Below are 24948 nucleotides of genomic sequence, written 5' to 3' on the forward strand. Positions count from 1 at the left end.
AAAAGAGGGTACAGAATAGATCACAAGTCCTAAGAGAGATTGACAGAAGCAAATTTTAAAGCTAGGTCTACTAAGACCTAAGAGCTAGACTAAAATTTATGGCTCACTTATGTCCCACATAATGGGTTAAAATAAGGTACTCTTGCATAGCTAGTACAGCTGGAGAAACCATATGTAGCCATTCAGTCCCTGCATTGATCCCTTTTAGTGCTTTGAATATCAATGCACAGGATGTTTTTCTTGCAATGTTGCACCAAGAGCTGCTACATCTACCCTTTTTTAGTGTTTATTTTTGCAGAGGTTTTTCACTTTGTTTTGGGTCATTCAGTTCTGTTGCAGATGACTAAACACATTAACATGAATAAAAATATTTGTGAGGCTTGTGTCAGTTACCACTCTTAAGGATAAAAAGCTCTCTGATAATGGAGTGAAGGGTACCACAAGTGTTAGCAGTACCACAAAGAACAGTAGACTGACGAGTTTGATCCAAAGAGTTAAAATGTGTTTTGTCTGCAGCGTTCTTCCATTGTTATCTGAGGACTGAAAATGATGAGAACATGCTGGGAAACTGAAGAAAAGAAACAATGGCATGCAAGGACAGCACAGAGGAAAAAGCTAAAGAGGTGTTCTAAAGCAATGCAGAGACCAACAATGAGTGTTCTCGCAGGGAAGAATTACAGAAACCCAAATCTTCTTGAGTAAGGGTTCCCTTTACTTTGGATTACTCCACAATGGAGAAGCATCCATTGGATGGAGTGCTATGGTAATCACAGGAGGGCTTATATTCCCTTGTAAATAAACACTGTATTTTAAGATGCTTAAACAAACAGAACCTGCAAGGTATCACTAGCACAAATGTTATTTTGACTTGTTTAACAATAGATTATGATAATCTACTTCTCTCAATGTGGAAGAAAAGGTTTAAACGGAAGTAGAAACCCCGGTATTTTGAACAAGTTTTCTAGTTTTTAGATATATGGCCAAACATGCATTTCTGCATACTTAACACTTTGGTAAATATGTGAAAATCTCTTTGAGCTTTCCATGAGCTGACAAGGAATGAAAAGAGAGTTGCCAAGGAAATTTCTGCAGTACAGTACATTACATATGGATGCATTTCCCAGTGTCATTCCCAGACATCTACCTCTGCCTCAGCTGTCACTCTCAGTTGTGAATAAAAAAAATTTGCTTTGTCTAATTGCTTAAAATTTATTGAGCAAATGAATGTGAAAATAGGATACGCTAAATCAGGCAAAAAATGTAGATTTTACAAGGGCTTGACTTTATAAGTTTAGATTTGGTCTTATAAGGGTTATCATAGCTCTTTTAGAACTTAAAAACTAGTGCCTGTTTTCCATTTTTGTATCAGTGCAGCACATTAAAAATTAAAAATACCATCAACACAAGATCATAACTATATTTTTAATGATGCAAAATTCTTCTTTATCATTCTTACATGTGAGTATACATTTTTCATGTGCATGATTTTCATCCTACAAGCCAGAAAATACAGCCAATTCCAACAAAGTCACAAATTGCAATGTCATCACCATCATGAAAATTCAAGCACAGAAACCTCTACTGTAGAGAAGTTTATTCATCTATGCTCATGCTGGTTTAAAGCATCTCATAACTGTTGATGATAATTGCAGCAGCCTGTCAGTGACTGGCTTCAGCAAAAGCCATCTGGATGGGACATGGCACAATAATTTCCTCCACCATCTCAAAACATACTTGCAGCTGAGCTTTTCCTCTTCTCAAGATAAGAAAGTAGTTGAATGCTTCTAACATAATAGATTGTCAAAGTCCAATTTATTTATTCCATACAGTATCTGAACATATTGCATACCACATAAGCTCCACAGTTTACATTTACCAGCAGATGTTTTTCTTTCTGGAGCAGATGGTATATTGAGTGTACTGTGATATAATTCACATTTGCATTATCAGTCATGAATGCTAATGCATTCCATAAAATGAGTTTTGTGTTTTGATAAGATATTTTTAATAACCATAGCATCCCTGTATAAATCAATCAGTTTGATAATACAATCAAAAAAACCAAATTTCTTTTCTCAGTTGCAAAAAAGACAAGATTTTTCTTCTTCAAAGGTAAGATTTAGGAAAAAAAATCAAGAATTAAAAGAAAGGGGCCAGAAAGGTAACAATTTTTTATTACCAATTTTTTATTATTGTCTGATGTGTGCATACATTTTCTTGTTTTGGTTGTTAAATGTTAAACTTCAAAGTTAAGTAATTCTTACTTTTGCAAGAATTCCAAATCTTCTAAGCTGTGAGCTAATATTCTTATGAACATAACTAGATAAACTTACTTTACTAAATCATTACAGGCATTAATAAAGTGAAATAACTGTAAGTTGAACAACATGTTGCCAGATAATACTAGTAACTTCACTATTCTTGGGCATGATGATGGTCCTGCTAAATTAAAAAAAAAAAATCCAAATCACATATACAAAAATCTAAGAACTTTAGGCTTAAAATTCTGTTCCCTTAGAGAACCCTGTGGCATACTATGATCGATATATCAGTATAATTTGAGGTTGTTGTCTCTGTCTGCTTTTAGATGAATTATCTGCAGTAAAATCCAACTAGCACTCAACATCATATGGCTGTTTCTGTGATCTTTTTGAAGAGCTAAAAAGGGAAAATGAACAGTTGTCCCGTTGCAATAAGAGTAACTGTCAATCCTCTTTGCTTCTTCTAAAAGGATTTGCTGAGATTACAGATTCTGCAAGGTGAATACTTTTGAAGATACCGTTCCCTTTTCCCAACAGCAAGAAATCATTACCCCCAATAATGGTTTTTCACAACTAGACCACTGAGAGAGATGTTTCTTATACTTCAAGTCATTTGTTTTTCATGAACTCTATTCATTTAATGTAATACTTCAGCTCCTAGGTGAACCTCCATTATTGTTTTACAAATACTATGACTTTATCTTAAAACTTGTAACTCATAAGAGTTCATCATTATTCATTTTTGTTATTCTTTCCCATTTGTCCGTGGTTAATTTGTTCTACCTTGTGCATAAAAGTTTATTTTTCAGGGATTGTTAGGTACTCCTCTTATCTGGCACAAGCAGTCTTTGCTTCTAGGGGGATTTTATACAATTCACTGAGGTCCTTCTTAGGGACTGGAATAATTGTAATATTAAGTTCATCACTGACGGCTCTGATAATCTTCATATCTGTTCTTCATATCTTCTCCCTTACATTAGCAGAATGTTTATTCTCTGCTCAGCTCCTCTTTTTAAAAGCTTGCAATTCCTGATTTGCTGGTTATTTTGTATGATCATTAAACTTCAGTTCAAATGTTTCTTGGAGGCTTTTTTTTTTTTTTTTTTTTTGGTTTTTGTTTTTTTTTTTTTTTTTTTGTCTTTTGAAAGCTTTAATGTATAGTCATTTGTCATCTGGTGTAGATTGTTTTAGCAACCATCTGTCACTAGATTTCAAAGTGGAGTGACCCACCCATCTACAGTTTCTTTCTTACTTGGGTGTTTCTGAAAATCTTTCCCTGTATACACTTGTATATCAGTGGGGCTTGCAGCACAGTTTAAAAATACACAGCTCATTAGGCCCCTTTATTTGCATCCGACAGAAATTTGCTTAAAGCTGTTCAGTGTCCAATATCTATCTGGGTTATATGTGATCAAAGGGAGCCCCTGGTCCTTCAGGCTAGCTAAAGAAGGGGTTGTGAGCCTCTTCAACAGGGAGGAGGAGAGCAGTTGTTCTGTGGTTGACAGTGGAGCCCTTCAGGTACGTGTCCTCATCCTCTCATGAAATCAGATCTAACTGGGGTTAAGGGGTGAGATTAATGGGAGAAAAACACCCACATTCCTTCCATGATTGCCATATCATGTCTGAAAGGACACTGATATTTATGGTATTTGGCTTCTTTTTTAGATTTGGCATTGTGAAGGATTTAAATTAAATCATCAATCATTTGTCAAGAGCCCTGCGACAGCTACAGCCCTGCAACCAGTCTGTCAGGGTTTCCAAAACAACCACTTCCCACTCGTGTAACACCAACACAAAATACACGTTCTAGCACTCTTTAACACATTCAAAAGCATACTGTAAAAGGACAAAAGGCAGAGCATTATGTCTCTGATATCTTAGTTTAGTTTAAAACACAGAAACCAAATTTGTACATCATAATATAATTTAAAGCAGAACCAAAGGCTTTCAGGTTCACCAGAAGCAGTAGATCCCAGCTATCCTCTCAACATAGTTTGATCTTTTGGTTGTCAGAGGAGTACAAAGGCAGAATTTCCCCAGCATTACATGTTGAAGTGTGGAATTTATAGAGGACACTTATGGAAGCCACAGGCCCAAGTGGTCTTTCAACCGCTCCTTAGGCTACTAAAAGTGGAACATTTTCAGACTTGTATCATCAGCAACAGTTTCCAACTGCAGAAACACTCCTACCTAGTCACACAATTACATAACCTCCTCAAGCTCTATTTTTGAAGGTAGAGCTACCCAGCTGTGAAGAAAATTCCAAATAATTTCTTTTTTAGTGGTTAGAAAAATACAAAGCTCATTATTTTATTTTCAAAGTTTTGGGATATGATTTTTTATTTTTTGTCTTTTTTCCCCTATGTGTTGCAGCCACAAGCTTCTGGAATATAATCTGCTCATCCTCAGCAGAGAAATCATCAGTGTTTAAAAAATGGAGACCTTTCTTGCTATCTTCTGTTATATCTTAATGCACAGCTTCCTCAAGGGGAAAATACACTGAAGCTGACAGAAGACTTAAAATAATATGGACATAATACGTGCATATATAGCAACAAACACATGAAATTATGCTACTTCTGCTAGAAAGGCTTTATTTATTTAATAAAAATGCATCTGAGTTGGTTTCATATAAATATTGTTTCCTTAAAACCTCATAATGGTGGGAGAGGGTCTGGGGAGCTTTGCCATTTCCAAAAATCCCTTTGAATGAGTATGATGATTTTGGCATGAATGAAACACAAAAGGAAGCATATGAGGAAGTACACCATTTAGTATTACTTTTTGTTGCAAAAAATTCATGAAGGAAATGGAATCAAATGTCTGCAACCATAAAAAAAAAGTAGTTTGGTTTTCAATAAGTGTGTTATGTACTAAAAGACAGAAAGCTGGGAGACTTTGTACTTCCTCAACACATGCTCTCTCTCCTTCTCTCCCTATGGTCAGTCACCACGTGCAGAGAGGACTGATTCTCATCAGCCAAGTGATTTCCCTGGTCCAGCATCACCCCCCACATGTGGGGTTTTTGTATCACCAGGAGTATTTGGGAATAGTATTTGTTTGGAGGCACCCACTGAAAAATAGTGTTAGATTTTGTGGGTTGCCTATAATACACATTTATTGAAGGAGACATTAAACAGCTTTCTAAGTATTCTGAAGTGGTTTGAACAATATTCATGGGGAAAAGCCTTTTCCAGTTATTGTTTGACATTGTCCAAGGTGATACCTCTTGCTGGCTTTAGCAGAGGGCCTTAACTCAGGGTGACACAACATACATTTTCACAGTACTCCACATAATAGCTGCTGCTACCAAGGACGTCCTGTAGTACACCTAAGGAGCCTCTTCAGCTAAAACAAACTACCTTTGATGCATCCTGATTAAAGTAAAAGACACTTTGTGCATCTGCACAGCAGGGCTAAAAGATTGCTTGGTCTTCCTCTTAAGGAAGGTTTCCAGAGCTCTCTATCTTCATTTGCTTATGTGACTTCAATTAACCTGTTAGACCCAGGACCTGGTTAATTTAACTGCAGTTGCCAAAGAAAATTGTGTAACAGAAAGCAATAGCTGTTCAAAAATCAAAAGAATATATTTCATACCAAGGAATGAGATGGTCTGACCTGAGAAAGCCAAACAATTCTGCCCATAAACTGTAGAAAAGACATTTCATTTGGGGATTACAGCATTTGCAAATCTTTGGGTTTGGGTCTTTTTAACATTCTGGAGTTATTTATGCAAAGTAGCAGCAGTTCTCAGATTTCCAGTTATTTGCAGAAAGTCCATGTGGCTTCAGTTGTATGAGTATTGAGGTTGCTCAGACCTGCAATTTTGTAGAGCTGTGTAGATAGAATTAGCTTTTCCTTCAGTACATTAGTCCTTTAGACATTAACTACATTATTACCCACCAAACTAAATACCTCACGTTGCCTTTGCCTAAAGAGATTAATTGACAAATCATATATTACTTCAAACCATGAAAAAAAATAACAGTGGCTTTCCTTTTACTTTTCCCTTTTTTCCCCCAAGATAGAATTACTTATTAATTCTTAGAGAGTTGGTATGTAGATGCTTATTAAACCAGTGATCCTTCTCTACTCACTACTTGCCAAATTGCCCTGGTGTAGAAGCAGGGGAGTAGGGACAGACATTTTTAAAAAACAGCCTCCAGGGACTTCACAACTGAATTAGTTTGACAAGATTTGTTTCTGATGAACAAGTTACCAATAACTTATCACTTTATTTTCCTCCAGGTGCATTGCAAATACAGTCTATTAATCATTCTAGCAATTTAGGAGCTATTAAGTGCACTGATCTGAGATTCTCTCTTCCCTTCCTCCTATTACAAAGGTTGGGCTGTTCTTGGTACAAGTGTTTGCCCTTTCCAGGCCCTGAGGCCTCGCCTGTCCTTCATGAGTTCAGAAGCTTTGCTGCCTTTGACTCCAGCATTTCCATCCCACTGGAGGCACTTTCCACCAGCACACGGATCCAGATATGCTCAGCTGATAAAGGCTTTATTTCCTTTAACCTGTTCCATCCCAGCTCTCCTAAATGACTTTTATCTTTTCTCATTTTAGTCTCATCTGGGTGGTTTGGCTGGTGCTATCAGGGACGATCCTGCACACGGTACCTGTGACAGTGACTGGGGTAGCAGCTTCTCCAGTGAGGGTGTGCACAGGAGAATCCAAGTTCTTCATGGTCAAACCATCCTGGTCATCTAAGCTGTTCCTCTCTTTATCACAACCCCTCATTTATCAGGTCCGTATTTTTTTATAATAGTTCATTCAGTGAGCAATCTGTAAGATGTATTCTAAATAAAGTTCAGAAAAATTGAGGGAAATAAAAGAATAAAGTGATATGGTGATTTCTTCTAGTTTTGGAGGAGCTGACAGAACTTGAGTTGGTATCTTTTTCCTCACAGGTGCCATAATTATAAGTGATGCATAGGCACCACAATGTGAGTTATTTATTTATGTGGCATTCAGAATGTTTGATATTTTGTGTGTGTCTTGAAGTTTGCAGAAACAGCACAACTGGAATGTGTAATTTCTGATTAATGTTGGTCAAGTGAAATGAATATTCAGACAAGGTACCATAGCTTTTGTTTTCTTCCATTAGGACTGAAAAATGTCACTGCTGCTTAAGTGTCAGCATCCTGATGCAAAACACAGAGAAGATACTTCATACATCAGCACAATAAAGCAGGAAGCAATGCCAGTGCTTTATAGTTAAAGCAGTTTAGGAAGCAGCCTTGTCTTTTCAGCTCAGTTAGCAAAACTGCACTTAAATAGGGTGGTTTTATTGACACAGGCAAGAAGCAAATTCCTGCCACTAACAAATTTTTCTACAACCCTGACTGAGGTTTTGGAATAGTTTCCAACACAATGCTCTAAAAGTCTATTCCCCAGTTGAAAGTAATGAGTAACAAATGAAACATACTTTTTTTTAGTAATAGAAATACTATTCGAATATGGGAAGCCTTACTGTCAGTAATAACTGTTTTGCACAGCCCTGTCAGTGCCATTCTTTCCTCATCATGTCATGAGTTGTAGTCAGCCTCAACAGAGGAAAAAATTCCAGATTTTTAAGAAAGAAAATTATTTGACCATTCCTGGTGTTCCTAATCATCTTTATTCTCAAATGTTGAATGATCACTAAATAGTTTCATTTCCTAAAGCACTGAATACCCCTGTTTATTAAAGGATAAATGTATTACAAATCCTTCATTGTCATTATGGTCACAAAAGCTACCTGGACGTTTTCTGAAACCAAAATATCTTGTAGGGCTTTTATCAAAGAAAGCCTCTCACATCCTATATGAATTTCTGACTAAAGACAGGGAATACCACTCTAGAGCAGCCAATAGCCCAATAGCTCAAGTAAAATCCCATTCCAACACATTTACACTTACTAATAAAAAAATTTCCATCTATCTAAATTGAGCACAGATAATAAAAATCTTTTGTCTTGGAGCAGTCACCAGCCTGGCAGTTAGAACAATTGTTTTCATGCAGGCTATGATTCAAATTCCCGATTGAGGACCATTATTCCATATAACCTGAACCCTCTTTAGTCCAAATCAGTACTCTAAATTTATAGTATTTTTCTACACAATTGAAGATTGCTACTGTGGAATCCTTTCCTGTGAAATGTTTTCTGAGTCTCACTGAATTATCGACTTGTTTATAGTTTTCGTAGAATGGTGCCCTACCTGGCAAAATATTACAACTGAAGCCTCAAATTGCTGAGACTGCAAAGTAGTTACTGCCTAGGTCATTAAGCCTTATATACAGAGCAATTTTATACACGGATTCAGCGAAACACATAAGAAATTCAGTTAAAGACCAGCATACATTTCAGCAATGCTTTGACTCAGCTCAAATGTTTTGAATTATTTATGTATCGTTGTAGCTGACTATTTTAGAAACAAGTATTGTTCATACTAATGTTAAACTCCTATCACAAGCAAAAATCTCACCAATTCCAAGTTTTTCCCCCAAAACAAGCTCTGTCTTATCACTCTCACATAGAAACTTCAAAACCAGAAAAGGCAGGAAGAGATTATGAAAAACTTAAACTCTTATCTACTAGGAACATTAGCATGTGCAAATGCTAATACTTATTTAAATTTTTTTGTTGTCATAGAAACACCTATTATATATGTATATATAACTAAACCAGACTGCAAGGTGGGCAGAGAGACCATTGCAGTCAGCTGATGAATGTACAGTGGCAAATAATTTTAAGCATTCCTTTCCCATGGTTCAACATAATCCAAGCCAAGATGTGCAAAGATTTCTTCCTCACTTCCAGCTTTGAGAAAGATCCTCTGTGAAAAAAAATTAAAAAGAAAGTCAATAAGGGTGTTAAAAAGAAATTTCAATTGATGTTTTTGCTGTTGAAAAGGAGTTAATTTTTGACAGTTCTACTGACTGTATCCTCTATAGAATACATTGTCTTTATCAGTGTGCCTACCCTGAAATGCAAAAGCAAGTTAAAAAAGAATTTTAATACTGCTTGATGTTTTCACTTTTAATGATTAGCTTACAACTTTGTTTTGATTTACTTTTTCAAGACCATCAAATCCAACTTACATTTCCCTTCCATGTGGGTCAATAGCAGGACTTCCTTCATAAAATCATAAATGTTTTTAAATTAATATAGCAATGTTCTCTTTAAGTGCATTCAAACTGATTTGATGCTGACACTAATAGTGCATAGCCAAGCATTAAAAGCATGAATTAAAATCCAAGCTTTTTTTTTTTTACTTTACACACACTCTTTCTGAATGTTATACAGTAAAATGCAGTTTTGTTTTTTCACACCTGCACTTCTGATAATACAAGAGACTATTTTTACACAGGAACGCTCACAAGCCTACCCCCATATGATGGTTGATATAATAAATTACATAGCTTTCTGCATTCCTTTCATCACTGAAGTACAATAAGAAAAAAAGCTGCTAAGGTGGGTGAATATTAAAACAGTGAAAACTTCATAATTTAGAGTTTGGAAGCAGGAAGAATAGTTAATATTTTAGCAATTCCTGAATAATTTGAAGTCTAAGTCAGTGTTCAACTCTGAATAATTAAACTCAAGTGTTGTGAAAACTTCAGGGTTGCGTTTCTAGATTTACCCCCTACTGTGAAAGAGGAGATGCTGTCTAGAGAACCCACTGATAAATTGCTTGGAGTAAGGAGAATCTCTGATACCACAATGTTCAGGAACACGAGTGCCAGCAGCTCTGCTCCCTCAGCTGCCAAGCAGGGCCTCCAGGAGGGCTGTGCTGTCCAGCACACCCATGGGAACGGTCAGGAAGGGGAGCCCATAATTACATCAGAGTAAAGCCATGGTATGGTTGAACAACTTCTGGCACCACAGATTCACAACTGAGAAATGAGTGCCTGAAGTTGTCTCTGCAATAGCAAAGATTGATTAGAAAGCATAGAAATATAATATACCCCTTTTCTTCCTAGGAAGTTCAAATGTCAGGTTCTGGAATAAAAGAACCTAGAAATAATGCTGAATAGCAGAAATACTGAAGTTTTTCCCATAGGGGAAGAAAAAAAATGGTAGAAACTATAAATTGAATAGAATAAAAAGAAAGAAGACATCAACAACTGCCCATTGAATAAAAATACTGGGGATATTTTGCTCCTCAAGTGTCTCCTGGGATGACAGAATTTTAAGGATTTTTGTTTGTTTGTTTGTTTTCTTTTAGTATTACCAAGAAAAAAGAACAATCCATACACCTACATTACTGCCAAAAGAAAAAAAAGAATAAAAGTAAAACAAGAAAAAAAATCTTACACTTGTAGACAGATGTTACAGACACTTTAATAGAAGCCCTTCATATCCCTGGGACCCCAAATTGCATTCCATTTCTTTTGTTCTGTCACTTTATGTTTTCCTGCAAGCTAAACTCATTTCATTTGCTTGACAGGGAAAATTTCCAATACAAAGTATTTGATGCTGAATACCATTCTCAGTAGCTACAAGCAATGTTTCTAAATGAATCTCTGGCTGATATCTGCCAGCTGCTTTAGCAATGTAAGTGTTATTAATGTTAATCATAACCTATGATTTTCCTTCTGTGTCAATCTATGCAGAGCTTATGCAGTGGTGCAAATTTAATTATTGCATTCACTACTGTTCTTTCTTGCTTTTCTCTTGCCCAAGAGAAGTAATGAACTGCTTGCCTAGTTGTGATTTTATTTCATCTTCTTACTAATATTCTGCAGATCCAAAACATGCCCCTTCAACATCAATCAAATTTACAAAAAACAACGCTCTGGAGCTTCTGGTATGCTTATCTCCTATCCCATTTAATCAATTCTGTCATTTCAATGGGTGTAAATATTACATTTGTGGTTGTAAACACGACCATTAACTACACCTAATGTAGAACAGTTGCCATCCAAATGTTTTCTGATATGAATTGCTACCTGTTATTTTTCATTTTGGCATTAATGATCAATAATACTTTGGATGAAAGAGAAGCAGAGAGTGAAGGCACAGAGCTAGCACAGCTTTATGATATCCTAACTATCAGAGCCAAAGTTCATGTGTATTACACTTCTACTGTCACTTGGTTTCATATCACATTTTAATGCAATGAAGCCAGCAAAATGAAACCACTACTTAATAAAGCAGAATTCTAGTTTTAGTTATATAAATCAGCATTAGCCAACAGCACAACCTTCTTGAAAGGCACACATTTAATTGTATTCCAAGCAGACTGACATCCTACTGTTTATTACTAAATTGCATGGCAATAACAGTGGGTTGCCCAATACCAAAATAAATAATCTGTTACACTTGGGTAATACTATGAATAAGTCTTAGCCTGTCACTACAGCATTTCATTACTATTTAATCCATCTCAAGATGAACTTAGAGAATTAGTTTGAAGTGCCCAAAAATACAAGTCAGTACCACATATTGTCATTAATGAACTGGGATTTGATGGTTCTGAACCAGCAGAATCTGCTGCAGAGTGAAGTACTCCAGGTTTGTACATACATGTGAAATGCACTGTTGTGAAGATAAGACGCGTGGTGAAAATTTGATTAATTTCTTTCTTTAAATCTGTATATGAATGTTCCTAATTGATTACTGGCATAACTCTGCTTTATAAACTATTTGAACATTTGTTCTTGAATAAGTCACCGACAAACTGTGCCCTCAAAGATCAAGTAATTTCCTTCCTTATCCCATTTTTCCTACTCTTTTCAGAGCCTTGACTTTCATATGCTTTACACCTGTAATTCAGAAAGAATGCAGCCATACTCTAGCAGATTTCATTATCCTTTTGAAAATTATAACACTGTGTATGAGGCACATCCCTTCTTTTGCAAAAGACCCTGAAGGAGCATGAACACTAAGGTCTGTCTGGACTCCTGATGTACTATTACATGAAATAAACTGGGGAGGGGAGGAAGGGCATGGAGATTATTGCCAACAGTATCTTGTTAACAATTTACAAAATACTCATTGATACAACTTTGCTTCTAGACAAGCACCTGGAATGTCATTAACAACATTTATTCTAACCTTTTCCTTGTGTCCAGGATAATGTTGCATTAAAATGGCAAAATCTTACACAAGATGTTTAGGGATTTTAAATTTAATTTTTATCTCCTATCACTGATTTTCATATTGTTTAACATGTGACACATATTCACATCAGTTTAATCACCTTAACATTTCCTTTTCTTTTTAAAATCATTACAGTAGATCTATAATGACAATATGATCATATCTAACTTTGTAGTTCTACCAGTACACTGAATGATAAATACCAAGCAGTCTAAACCCCCATTACTATACTTGTCAAATTATCACAGTGGCCACAAGCAAGACAATGATTAATGAACAACAGAAAAGAAGAGGACAGACTGTCATTTGCAAACTTGGAACTTAATTGTTCATTGTGCTTGGACAGAGTCCATTCTAAAAGTAAGATTTATGGGTAAAGTCAGTTGTAGATGAATGATGATAGCAACAGGACTTGCTTAATGCTGATGGTCGAAGATACCATAGTGCACCTTAAATTTCTTACACATATATTTGTCATTTTAGCAACATCTTCACAAGTCATCACTTATGTCAAGTCAATTGAAGAGTTTTAATTAAAGATATTTGAGACAAATGAAAAGATGATGCTGCTTACATTCCTTGCAGCAGCTTCTTTAGATATGAAAGGCCATGGCATTCAGTGAAGCAGTGCACCATAATGTCAGACCCACAATTGACAGAATACACCTCAATGGCTCATCAGACTGAAAGTACAAAGCTGTTAAACTGGGCACACTCCCTTTTTCTCTGATCCCATTTACTCAAACAGCATTTGTATCCCTGAAAAAATAATTAACAAAAGGAAGACTTGTGAAGGCAGACACGAAAGTAATCCACCATATCTTCTGCATGATTGCCGGTGGGAATGTTCTGTGTGTTTACCTGACCTGAGTGTTACCCCACCTGTTCTCTGCCCCTGGGCAGTTCTCCAGCTCAGGTGCTGATGCACCACCAGAGCACACAGGTCACACCAGCACTGTCAGGAAGAAGCTGTGTTCACTAAATCAGCCTTTTACAATGTAGACCTGACAGTATGGGTATACATTTCATTATTTTGTGACTTTTGGCTTATTTTGACTTAAACTTCTGCATACCAAAAGAAAATATTCAGCTTGTAAGGTAGTCTGAGCACTGCATCAAGGAAGTCTGTACAATCACATATCCATAAAACAATGCACTGAAGTGTTTTTTTCACTATTTCCTGCAATTCTTAGATTGACTCTCTTCTATACTCAGTGATTCTGTTTTATAGAGTTCAGTACAAGGTTCTGACAATAAATGGATAGAGCATTAAATTCTCATCTGTGAAAATGTTGAAATAAACCATGTACTGAAATAAAACCAACAAGTTAGAATAGGTGCAAACGACCAACATTTTTATGGGAGAACTTCTGAATGCTATAGCTACCATTGTTAAAATATTTTTAAACAAGTAGCTGTAGTACATACATTTTTTTCTTGATACATGAATATTAAATGTAATATGTGACAATAGCCCCAAGCAATTTCTTTAATCCACAGAATACTGAGGAGAAAAGAAATAAGAGGACATTTGGAACCTTGAAGTAGTCACATTTTCATTTATTGTATGATAAGAATTGTAAAAAAGTTTTGGGGCTTGCTCTAATTATTCTTTAAAAACAGAATTGAAACCTGCCTGAAAGGTAAGAAAAGAAAGAAAGAACAAAGTGACCAGAAAGAAGAAAATATGTTGTTCCATCAATTGTTCAAATTTTGCAAAGCTAAAAATATGTAGGCACCCACCTAGTGCTTTTATACCTACATAATTGCATTTGCTTGTTATTTTTGAGAGTTGAGATGCCTGTGACTGACAGTGCACAAATCCAGTGAGAAGAAAAGGGAGATCTCAGTGCAAAATAAAAGACATCCCAAAGGCTTTTCCATTTGACTACAGTGAGCTGCATGGATTTTTGGTGAACCTTAGCAAACAAGCCTTAGGAAATCATACAAGTTCAATGCTGTTTTCCATAGGGAAGCTTGAGCTGCCTCACGAGCCTGAATACCTCCATTAGCTCACAATAAAAAGTAAACTCGAAAACACAGAGGTCATAAAAAAGTAAGCCCCTAGTAAGGGAAGCACAATTTTCAAAGAAAAGCTAGAGTTCCAAAGCCAACCACTGAATGTGTTGAATGCAGATGTCTAAGAATCCTTGGATTTGACAAGTACAAGGACCACTGTCAAAGCAACTGAGTCAGGAAAGCCCAAGAGAAGACAAGGCAGACAGGCAGAGCATATGTTTGCTTTAGCTTCACACTCACATCTTCTCCCAGAAAGGTCAATCAGAGAGAGGTAAACAGATTAAACAGACTGATTGATGAAAAATTATCCAAATTCACTCCATGGCACAACTAATTGGACATTCTATTTGTTGACAATTAAGTTACTGTGAGTCCCAGAATAAACACTTTGAGTTGTATATAAGCTTGATCCCCTTCAAATTCAATTAGGTTTATCCTGAAATCATAAATATGTAGATGCTACTAGCATTTTCTAAAAGTAAGTTAAAAAAAATTCAAACAAAACAGGACAAAAGGATGGAAAGGAGAATGTCAGAAACAGGGTAGAAAAAGGCTAAAGCCAAACCTGGATGGACAAGTTACTGAATGATTGACTTGACATGACCTCCTCATGGGCCTCAGTTCCTACCATACTGAACATGCTGGTGAGCTTCTGCAGTTCAGCACTTCCAAATGGAGAATGAGTCCAACACATAACAAGATAGGGAGGTAAAACTGAAGAAAGGAAAGAAGGGAAAATTTCAGAGGAATTTGAGCTCAGACATTTCAGAATTTTTTTTTTTTCAGGTAGATGCAAACGCAGATTAAAATATCTAATATTCCATTTCTTTTTAACAGATGAAGGTGCATCTCTTTGATCCATCCATTACTAGGTGCAGCCCATGCACCAGGATTTACATCTGTCATTCAGGTCTGTCATGTGCCAGGCAGCCTTACCTTCAGCACCATAACCAGCCCCATCCCCTGTCTGATGGAAAGGGGGATCAGCATCTCTCTCCCATCCCCTGCCATGACCAGGGTGAAAGCAGGCCCTGCAAGCACTGAGCAGGAACCCAGCAAGTTTCTCTTCTTTCTCTATGTTACCATTAACTTTACAAGAATAAATGTTGTATATTTTTGGTGGGAAACATAAATCTGCTCTAAGCTTCATCATAACAAAGAGCTTTGCAATTTTACACCACTTACAGACCCAGAATTTTGTGAAATAACTGCAGAGAAAGCTTTATGGAAGATCCATAAATTCCTGCAGTGGGCTGACTGATAGGAGGTTGATAATGCAAGTACGGGAGTACAACATAACACTGATGTGTAAAACAGTGGCTACTTCTCTGAAATCTCCAGCTGATCACCAGGTAGACAAAGTGCTCACAAGAGTCACCGTGTTCAGCAACCTTCACAGCAAGCAAAATGATTTTATGGAGAGCGTGGAGAGGAAACAGAGGAAGAAAAAAAGGCTAAGTAAAGCAATTTCCATGTAAAAATGCATACAGTCCTGTCATTATGTGAGAGCTTCCAAATAACTGTACTCAATGATTGTCTTGCACAGTATGAACACTGCCAGAAAGTACCATGGAAAAATGAAACTTCTTTATGGTCCTGATATTCATACTGCTACCCAGCCTGAGAGGGACAGCAGCTCATTCCACCAGTACTCTGTCAGAAAACACTCTCCACATGAAACACTGCTTGACCAAAAAAACATTACAGAATGAAGGAACTGTGTAATAATTACCCATCAGAATTTAGCTGCATTATGGCCAACACATATTGTTTACACTTTATGGATAGTTACAACATCTGACAATCTGTCTTCTAGTACTTTCCTAAACAATATGACTAGCAACTTTTAGGTGTTTTGTCTTCTGTGATTTTTCCTAGTCCTTTTCATTTGTTTTTTTTTTGAAGGAGTTTGTTTTTAAGACTGGCTATTGGTGATTTTCTTCTGCTTGTGATTATACATTTTACTAAATATTTAAGCTATGTTTATGAGAATGTTATGTTAAGAATGAGACTATCAACAGTACAAATTTATAATTATAGAGCATAAATTCTGAAGTATTAATTGTGCTAGAAATGTGAACTATGTCAACAAATTCAATAATAATATCCCACAACATTTGCAGACACTATGAATTTTTCATTTGACAGTATCATAACAGTTTTCAGTAGCAATAACATGGAGTTTCTCTGACAATATATTATCTCCATATGTAATTTTAATGTTTAACTGGTATTTTCTGCAGTAATATTCACATCAGCATGCCCGCCTTAAAATAAAAACTAATCTGTTCCTAAGCCAGCTACAAACAAGATGATAAATCAGAGAGAAAAAATTACTTTTTGAAATGACAGTATAACAAACCATGATTGAAAAAGCAGTATTGCAGGCATTACCCATTGACTTGATACCCTCAGGCAAAATCATGTGTAATGGTACTGATGCAAAATAATGCAGTAGAATTTATTCTAATAATTCTGGGCATGAATAATTTTTGAATGCAATAGAAGCCATAATCATAAATTCTCATTTCATTTTACCACTGAACACGTCTTGTGCTTTTAATCAGAAATACCAGACTGGAATGTTTCTCTTAAACTCATCTCTGGCTCTCATTACAGGTTTATTGACATTAATTTCTGAACTGTAACAAGTAAATTAATCAAGTAAAATAGAATAATCAGGCTAATATTAGAATATTCTAGGCACTTACCCAACTATATCATAACACAGTGTAACAAAATATCTTCATGTTTTCTACATGCAATCTACTTACTCCAAGTAGCTTTGATGAAGGAGAAAGAAAAAGACCAGTGCTGAACTACTGACAGTTTGAAAAACAAAATATTAAAAAACATTATCTGTTGACTTAACAGAACTTGCTGAAATTTAGTCTGTAAACAAGACCATGTTGTACATAAAATAGAACCATTGACTGTTTAAAATTACAGATCTCTTGTTACTTTGTTGCAAAACACTACATTGTTATGCATCTAATCTCCCATTACAATTTTAAAAATTAAAAATACTCCACAATACATTGCCATCCAGACCAAAATGTTTTCCGTTTGGGGCACCCAAAGTGAGAGGAAACTTGGAACTTCCTATCTGACAATACAGGCAAAAAAATTAACATATTAAGTAGCACACTGTTGTAAACAAATGCAGATCAAAAATTTATTGTCCCTGCAGTTCTCTGACAACTTCTGTACTACCACAAATTCCTTAAAAATATTCTCAGGGATTATTTCCTTTTTCACTTTAGCTATACTCATGTTTCACTTTAAGTCTGTGCTATTTACAACAGCTTTGTCAAATACTGTTGTTTTTTTGTATTTTACCTTGTAAAGCTTTGCAAGAGTGAATGAAATGAGAAAAATGCAGAATCCTGGATTTTATGAAACTCAGTTATGAGTAATTCATAAGGGATTACTATAAACAAATCACTTCAGAAGAACTTCATTGGGATTGCAAAATCAAAGACCTGCAATTTAAGACATCCCAGAATGTGGTGGATTGAATTTTGACCTTAATTCAATTTTCCTATGTTTATGCATAGAGACTTCATTTCTTCAAAGAAATGCTGCTTACTTCAAATCCTGTAAGATACTTAGGCTTTGTTCACTAGGCAGGAAATATACTGTGCTACAGGGCTAACAAATATTTGCTGACAGCACTGACACAATCTTGAGTTGCAGACCAATGTGGGATCAATCAGTCTTAGGAAACTGAGCTTTTATAATCTGTATCTGTTCTAGCTCCCTGCCTTTGCTACTCCCCTATGCTAAGTTGTTGGTGTCTGCTCTCAGATTTCTAATGTAACTCTAGGCTCCTCTCACGCCACATCCAGAGTTAAGGGAGATTTGCATGGTTTACTCGGTTATTTGGGGCAAGGGAACATTTACCTACTTCTTGTTGGCAGCTTAGAGCATTAGCCTGATGAATTTAATTTATTTTTCAGTCCATCAAACTTCCACTTAGATCTCTTCCCTGTCATTCTATTTTTGTGCCCCTTTTCAGTTGTCTCTTCAGCCAACATAGATTTGTTTCCACAATGGAGCTGCTAATTAAATCTACCTTTTCCATTCCCCACTGCTTTCTCCAGCCACTCTGCACTTACTTATAAAATTTGTACATCCACCATCCCCTTCTGACTCCCACTTTCTACACCGTTTTCCTCTCTGGTCCTCAGCTTCTTCCTTTCCCAGCTTCCTCTCTACCTAGCTTCTTCTCAAATTAATGACTTCTTCCTTTTGACAGATGATGTGAGACTCAGTAACCCCCCCATTCGATAACTTATCCCAGCATACTGATTGAATAATTGAATTAAAACATTTGAAGATTACTGGTTCTGTACTGCCTGAGAAATTAAAATTATTAAAAAGGTATAGTCAAAATATTCAGAATCTGCACCTACTTATACACTCTGAGATGTCTTTTAATTAGCAATACAGGTTTCACTGAACTGCTCAAAAAACTCACCGAGCAAAGGAAATGACAATTAGGTACTTTTATCTTTGTGTTAATGTACAGCTTGGTATTGCAAAGGGGTTAGATTTAGCTAATATCTATATATTCATTACATGCAAACTTTGTAAAAATGGCCAATCACATGCTTTATGAGAAAAATTTAAAATGCTAAGAGAACACTGAGGAGAAGCACACCTTATAAGAAAACGCATAATCATTTTTTAACTTACCAAGAGGTAAGAAAAGTAGATAATTTTAATTCTTAATTTTTAAAAATAGACCAGGTGCAAAAAGAAAAAGTCACCCAAATCACATATGCCATTTCCACTTTCCTGAGTGAGAGTGAGAAGAATTGAAACATAAATGAAAGTATGTGCATCTGTTTACAATGACTGAGTGTATTATTGTAGTAATCTTAGAATCACAGAACAGATTAGGTTGGAAAAGACCTCTGAGACCATCAAGTCCAGTCTATGACCCAACACCACCTTGTCAACCTGACCATGGCACTGAGTGCCACATCCAGTCTTTCCTTACAACACCTCCAGGGATGAGGACTCCATCACATCCCTGTGAGCCTTGTTCCACTGCCCAATCACCCTTTCTGTGAAGAAATGCCTCCTGATATCCAATCTAAGCCTCTTCTGATGGAGCTTGAGACTGTGTCCTCTTGTCCTGTCACTGTTGCCTGGGAGAAGAGGCCAAGCCCCACATGGCTACAACTTCCTTTCAGGTAGTTGTAGACAGCACAATAAAAGGAGTGGAAATCAATATTATAAATTTGGGATCTTTATGTTTACTGTAGCTTTAATCCAGTCATTGTTGCAGATGTCTAAAGCAAACTTTGCAGCTGCAGCATGTTTAATTCATCAAGATGTTCTCAAGGCTGATTATATCACCATTATAACTTTATAATTTTAGAGCAGCATCTGCCAAAATAAGACTATAACTTTCAATTTTTACAGAATCATAAAAAATGTCTCTAACTGTGCAAGTAGACGTCTTCAAGCATCTTTTTCAATGAATGGTAGTGTGGAGTAGATTTTCTCAGATAATACCAAAAAACTGACTTAAAGACTGTAACTGCTGAATATACAATTAAACACTGTGACTATTACACAACTTTATGTCACAAAATGAGGTTATAAAATCATAGACAGCTCCTCCTGGTGATACAGGTTTTTGAGAAATAATGTGTTGGGCAGTGAAAGGAAAGAATACCTCTTGAAAAACAAAGCTGGCTTTTTATTAGGAGACATATTTGCAAAGTTCTGGCAGGGCAGGTAACCGCCCAGCCACCTGCAATCAGCCTGGCTTCCTCAGAGCAGTGTCTGTCCTCTGAGCCAAGCCACCACAGGAACACATGAACACCACTTCTGCACCAGCATGGTCACTGCCAGGTAAGCCACGTTTCAAAATAGAAGTCACAACACAGATGCAGACTCAGCCAGAGAAAAATGTGAATATTATGAGGGAGGCTTGAAGCTCAAGGCATGGCTGGATGGGCTGTCTGCTGCAAACATGGAGGTTGGCTGTGAAGCAGCTACTTGGGCAAAAGATGGGCAGCAGCAGAATTCAGACACTGAAGCCAGCTCAGCAGAGCATTACTGTCATAAAATAGTCATTTACTGGGGCTGTAATCACACCTTTGTTTGGATTTACAGATACGTGCTAAGGCAGGCAGGACAAGCCCTGCCTGAAGAGTCAGTCAGGTTTTTGTAGATAGGAATTCACTCTGCAGGCAAGTGGTAAAAGGCTGCAGTACTGGTGGTGACAATTTACTGCGTTTGAGCTTCACAGTGTGGAAAAAAATCCCAGGATAAATTTCCCCTTTCATGCTTATTATGGTTCCCCAAGAAAAAGTAAACTTTCTCTTTAAAAAACTGGGAACACAGAATCTTACTATATTCAGTGTAATTGCACAGAACTTAACGGCTTGCAAAGCTGGGCCCCATTATGAAGTTTTCAGAGCATCTTGTGAGTTTGTTATTCAGAACAGTTATATAAACAACCTCTCTTGTTATTCAACAGCTAAATAACATTTCATGCCATCCAAATTCATACAAGGTTTTTTAAATGCAAAGCTGTCATCAATCATCAATCAGTCATCTGTATAATGTCATATTTTTTCCAATATTTCTCTAACAGAAAACATTAAGAGACCTATTTCCCATCTTAAATTTACATAGGACATAAAATTAATAACTGCTTTCTGCCTCAATGACTCTTCAAAATAACACTGAGCTCATGAACCTTCTCTTACAAAAAAAATCAACCTACAATGTCAGTGCAAGAACATTCATATGCTAATAATTCAAATAATCTATTATACCTTAAGAACTCCACCTATTCTTTCACCAAAAAAACCAATGCTAATTATTTACATCACTTCATTTTGCCACCATGAACTGCATAAAGTAATAATTATACTTGAAAGGGATTTTCTGGAATATTGTGAAAATATATGGGTTTATAGAAGTTATAAATCAGAATTTACTAGACAAATTCAATCCTCCAATCCCATGCCTGGTTTGAGAATTTCCATTGGTGAGTGGTGTATAAAATGCAGGAGAGAGACTTTCTACATGGCCACAATCCAGCTATGAAACTGCTCCACACGCCATCCTTAGAAATCTCCTGACAGGAAACAGGAATAGAGAAAGGTACCTGCAGCAGTTTAAGGCATCCAGCCCACCTCATCCCACCACTCACTCAGCTCAACTCTCCCATGCTCCCTTCCATGCCCAAAAGATGACAATTTGAGGAAATATATCACTCAGAATTTCTAGTGTGGAACAGTCAAAGTTAGTTCCTGTTTTATGCAGAGCTGGTTCTGAGTAGCTGCTGAACAGCAAACAGCATCAAGAAAAATAAATATACTCTGAATAAAAGGAAAGAGCAATAGGGAACCCCACTGCAGCTGAAATTGTGTGACATACAGTGAGGAAGTTTTAATCCTCATTCTTTACTGTAACTCGAAGGAATAGCTTCCAAATAGTTACCAAAATGTTAAAACAAACAAAAAAGATATTTATTTTCCTATAGATTCTGAAGTATTTGGAAATGGTGCTAATTTTTAGTAATTCAGATAAGGAAGTTTAGTTAGGAAGCAATAGTGAAAAAGGTTGATAAATCCTGCATTTTAAAAAGTCATATTCATCCACAATGTAGGTAGGGCTGGGTTTTACACAGAGCAGTAGATCTTTCAGAAGCATCTTCTGTAGTTAAGTCTGGGATATCCTCACAGCAAGCTGTACTTACAGAGAATGATGACATATGGATTTGGCTGCCTGAGAATCTCTAGAAGGCAGCTTCCCAGGACTCCCAGAGAAGAGAGAGTTCTAGGGGAACACTATTTCTATGTAACACATCTATAGTCACACAAAAATAATGCCACATTGCCCTTTGAACAGATCTAATCAGCAAAACACTAGTGAATTTTACTTCGTTGGAATTTTCCTACTCACTTATCCTGAATGTTCCATAAAAATGATGCAATTATCAAAATATTGTCCTGAAAAAAGTCACAATCCAATAGAACCTAGCTTAACAGGCAGTTTAAAAAAATCAAAGCCTCTCTGAGCTCCTGCCAGCTTGCACATCTTCTCAATAACCTGCCTGACAGGCTGCTGGGACCCTGAGTTCAAATAAGTCAATTTAAGTACTTCAGAGCCAGAGTCCCCTGAGCTCATTGACTCCACAGGCCTGGAGCCTGCAATCTTGTCTTTCTAACACCAGTGCAAAAATCCAGAAACAGAGTCCAGCTTCAGATACTCTCCACAGGGCCACTTGGCATGCAAAGATATTCTACTCCAGCTAACAGCACCAGAGTTGGTGAAGCCACCAACAACCTCTGTAGTTCCTCAATCTTATTCCGGGTTTTTGATAAGGAGAAGGGGCATTCATACCACAAGGACACCTTCTTTAAGAATAGAAGTCCTGTGGTTTGCCAGCCACTTTAAAAATCACTTTCAAGATAATAAAACATTAAAAGAAACTAATCACACATCTCGTGCATGTTCCTATAAGCATATGATAATTAATCTAAAATACAGATATTTAAAAATAAAACAGGCTTTGGAGCTGTATCTTCTTTAGTTAGATCCACTAGATCTCTCTCTATTTCACCCAGGTAGAAAGCTGTCAGGATGTTGTCAAAACTTGCCACTAGTACACACATCACTAGTCCAGACACAATGCACATTGTACCCAAAAATTTTTATTGTGTGTTAAGGGATAATTGCCTCCTAATCTAACATAGAGGAGTGTCAAAACAATTGTTTATGTTCTGGTTTACAGACTAAGGACCTTAATTTTTCTAAGGAAGAGCCTATTGTTCAGCTGACTTGACTTATGCTTCACACAGAAAAATGATTTTTTTAAATTTGTTTTGCAAAAAAAACATTTCTATTTTTTTAGAGAGCATATTGTTCATTCATAAATAAGGAAAGTTTTACAAGGAGAATTTTATCCGCCCATTCATAAAAATGTCATGCCATTTGTAGCAGCAATAATACCACAAGACATGGGGAATGTACAACTTCTCTTTCTTCCTCATGGCTGATCAATGAACTCCATTCTGTAAGAGTGGGGAGCATGGTAAGGTTTGACCTCCAGCTGATGTAAATCACAGGAACTACACACCTCAGGCTGGTATATAAAAGTGCTGATTTCCATACCTTTAGTTCTACAGACAGATTTGGACATACACTCATCTTTTTATGTAAAAGAGGCTGACAAACAATTGGTAGCAAATTTTCAATTTTTTGTCATAATTTTCATATGAAAGGAAGATCTACAAAATGCCCTTATTACAGAACTGAAAAAAGTCATTAGTTTGACAATTGCACACTGTCTTCCAAAACCAACAAACATATGAAAAAGATTCACACTAGAAAGAAAAAAAATAAATCAAGGCTGAGGAATAATTTCACAGTGTAACTTTGTAATGAGTCCCTGGAGAAAATTTCTCTTCCTTTTGTTCCCATCTGCAAAGCTATGTAATTGATTCCTAACTGCTGTGTTAATGCTCCCTATTCCTGGCAGAATCCCTCTGGAAATACATTAAAGAAAGCAGGACTCTCTCCTGCTGCAACCCTTTGAACGCTGGAATTTGGGATTCTGTGACATGCATCATGTTTCAAGCAGTGGGCCACAGTGCAAGCATCTGTGCCAAAGGGCTGATAAATATTAATATAGAACAATAAAGTATACTGAATTATATATTGAAATATAGAGCAAATCAGGGAATTGTTTTCTTCTGTAATGAATGACATTCTGTTACAAGTACAGTTATATTCCGCCAAACAGAAATTAAATAGGAGCAAATAATATTTGCTATAGCATGATTTATTAACTTCTTATAATGACTTGAAAATTTTTAAATGATGACAGGCAAGTGTTTTTTAAGGAAAGGACTTGGTCCTCTGCAGGACCAAGAAATAGTTTGACTCTTCCTGGTCTTCCTATCCCTTTTGCTGTACACACATACACAGACTAATATAAGAGAAAGAATGAAGCAAAAGGATTTGATCCAGCTCCCAAATCCTACCCCAGTCAATGCCCCAGTGACTGTCAGAGTTGAGCATGAAGGTTTGTCGGCCTGGACAGAGCCAGTGACATAAAATAACCTATCTTCACCAGATAAAGGGAGAAATATGGAAAAGATGAGTTTCAGTTTTCACATATGGTGCCTCATTAGCCTTAATTAAGGTTGTGTTGAGGGATTTTGAGCAGCTTGCACAAGGGATATCTACTCCCTGATTTTTTTTAGCTATAAGAAAGGAAGATTTCCTCTCACAAAGAGAAATGTACTTATGAAATACAAATGTTCATGTTCCAATACAATTTTATGAGACAGTACAGATAAAATACCCATGTTTTTATTGTTCCCTACGAGTCAAATAATTTTAGAAGAAAAGCACTAGGATTACAATAAAACAGATTCTCCGCTCCATGGGAGAATAGATTGTAAAAGAGTAGAGTTAGTGCTCCAGGCAGTCTCACCCCGATAAGGTAAGGCAGGTGAACAGCATGAAAGGAAAAGGAGCAGGGAATGCTGGTTTGTACTGACCAATCACAAAAGAGTAAAAGGGCACACAGGGGTT

General features: G+C 36.6%; 1 protein-coding gene across 1 annotated transcript in view; it reads right to left on the reverse strand.

Moving 5' to 3' along the window:
- Positions 1-1437: 1437 nt before the first annotated feature.
- DNTT (DNA nucleotidylexotransferase) overlaps positions 1438-24948 on the reverse strand; it is an 81773-nt gene continuing 58262 nt past the window's right edge. Inside the window, exon 11 of the mRNA XM_063405575.1 lies at positions 1438-9085. Coding sequence (XP_063261645.1) covers positions 8999-9085 — 87 coding nt within the window. The 3' untranslated portion in view covers positions 1438-8998. The remainder of the gene's footprint in view (positions 9086-24948) is intronic.

The sequence above is a fragment of the Prinia subflava genome, chromosome 9, assembly GCF_021018805.1.
Source record: "Prinia subflava isolate CZ2003 ecotype Zambia chromosome 9, Cam_Psub_1.2, whole genome shotgun sequence".
Lineage (NCBI taxonomy): Eukaryota > Metazoa > Chordata > Aves > Passeriformes > Cisticolidae > Prinia > Prinia subflava.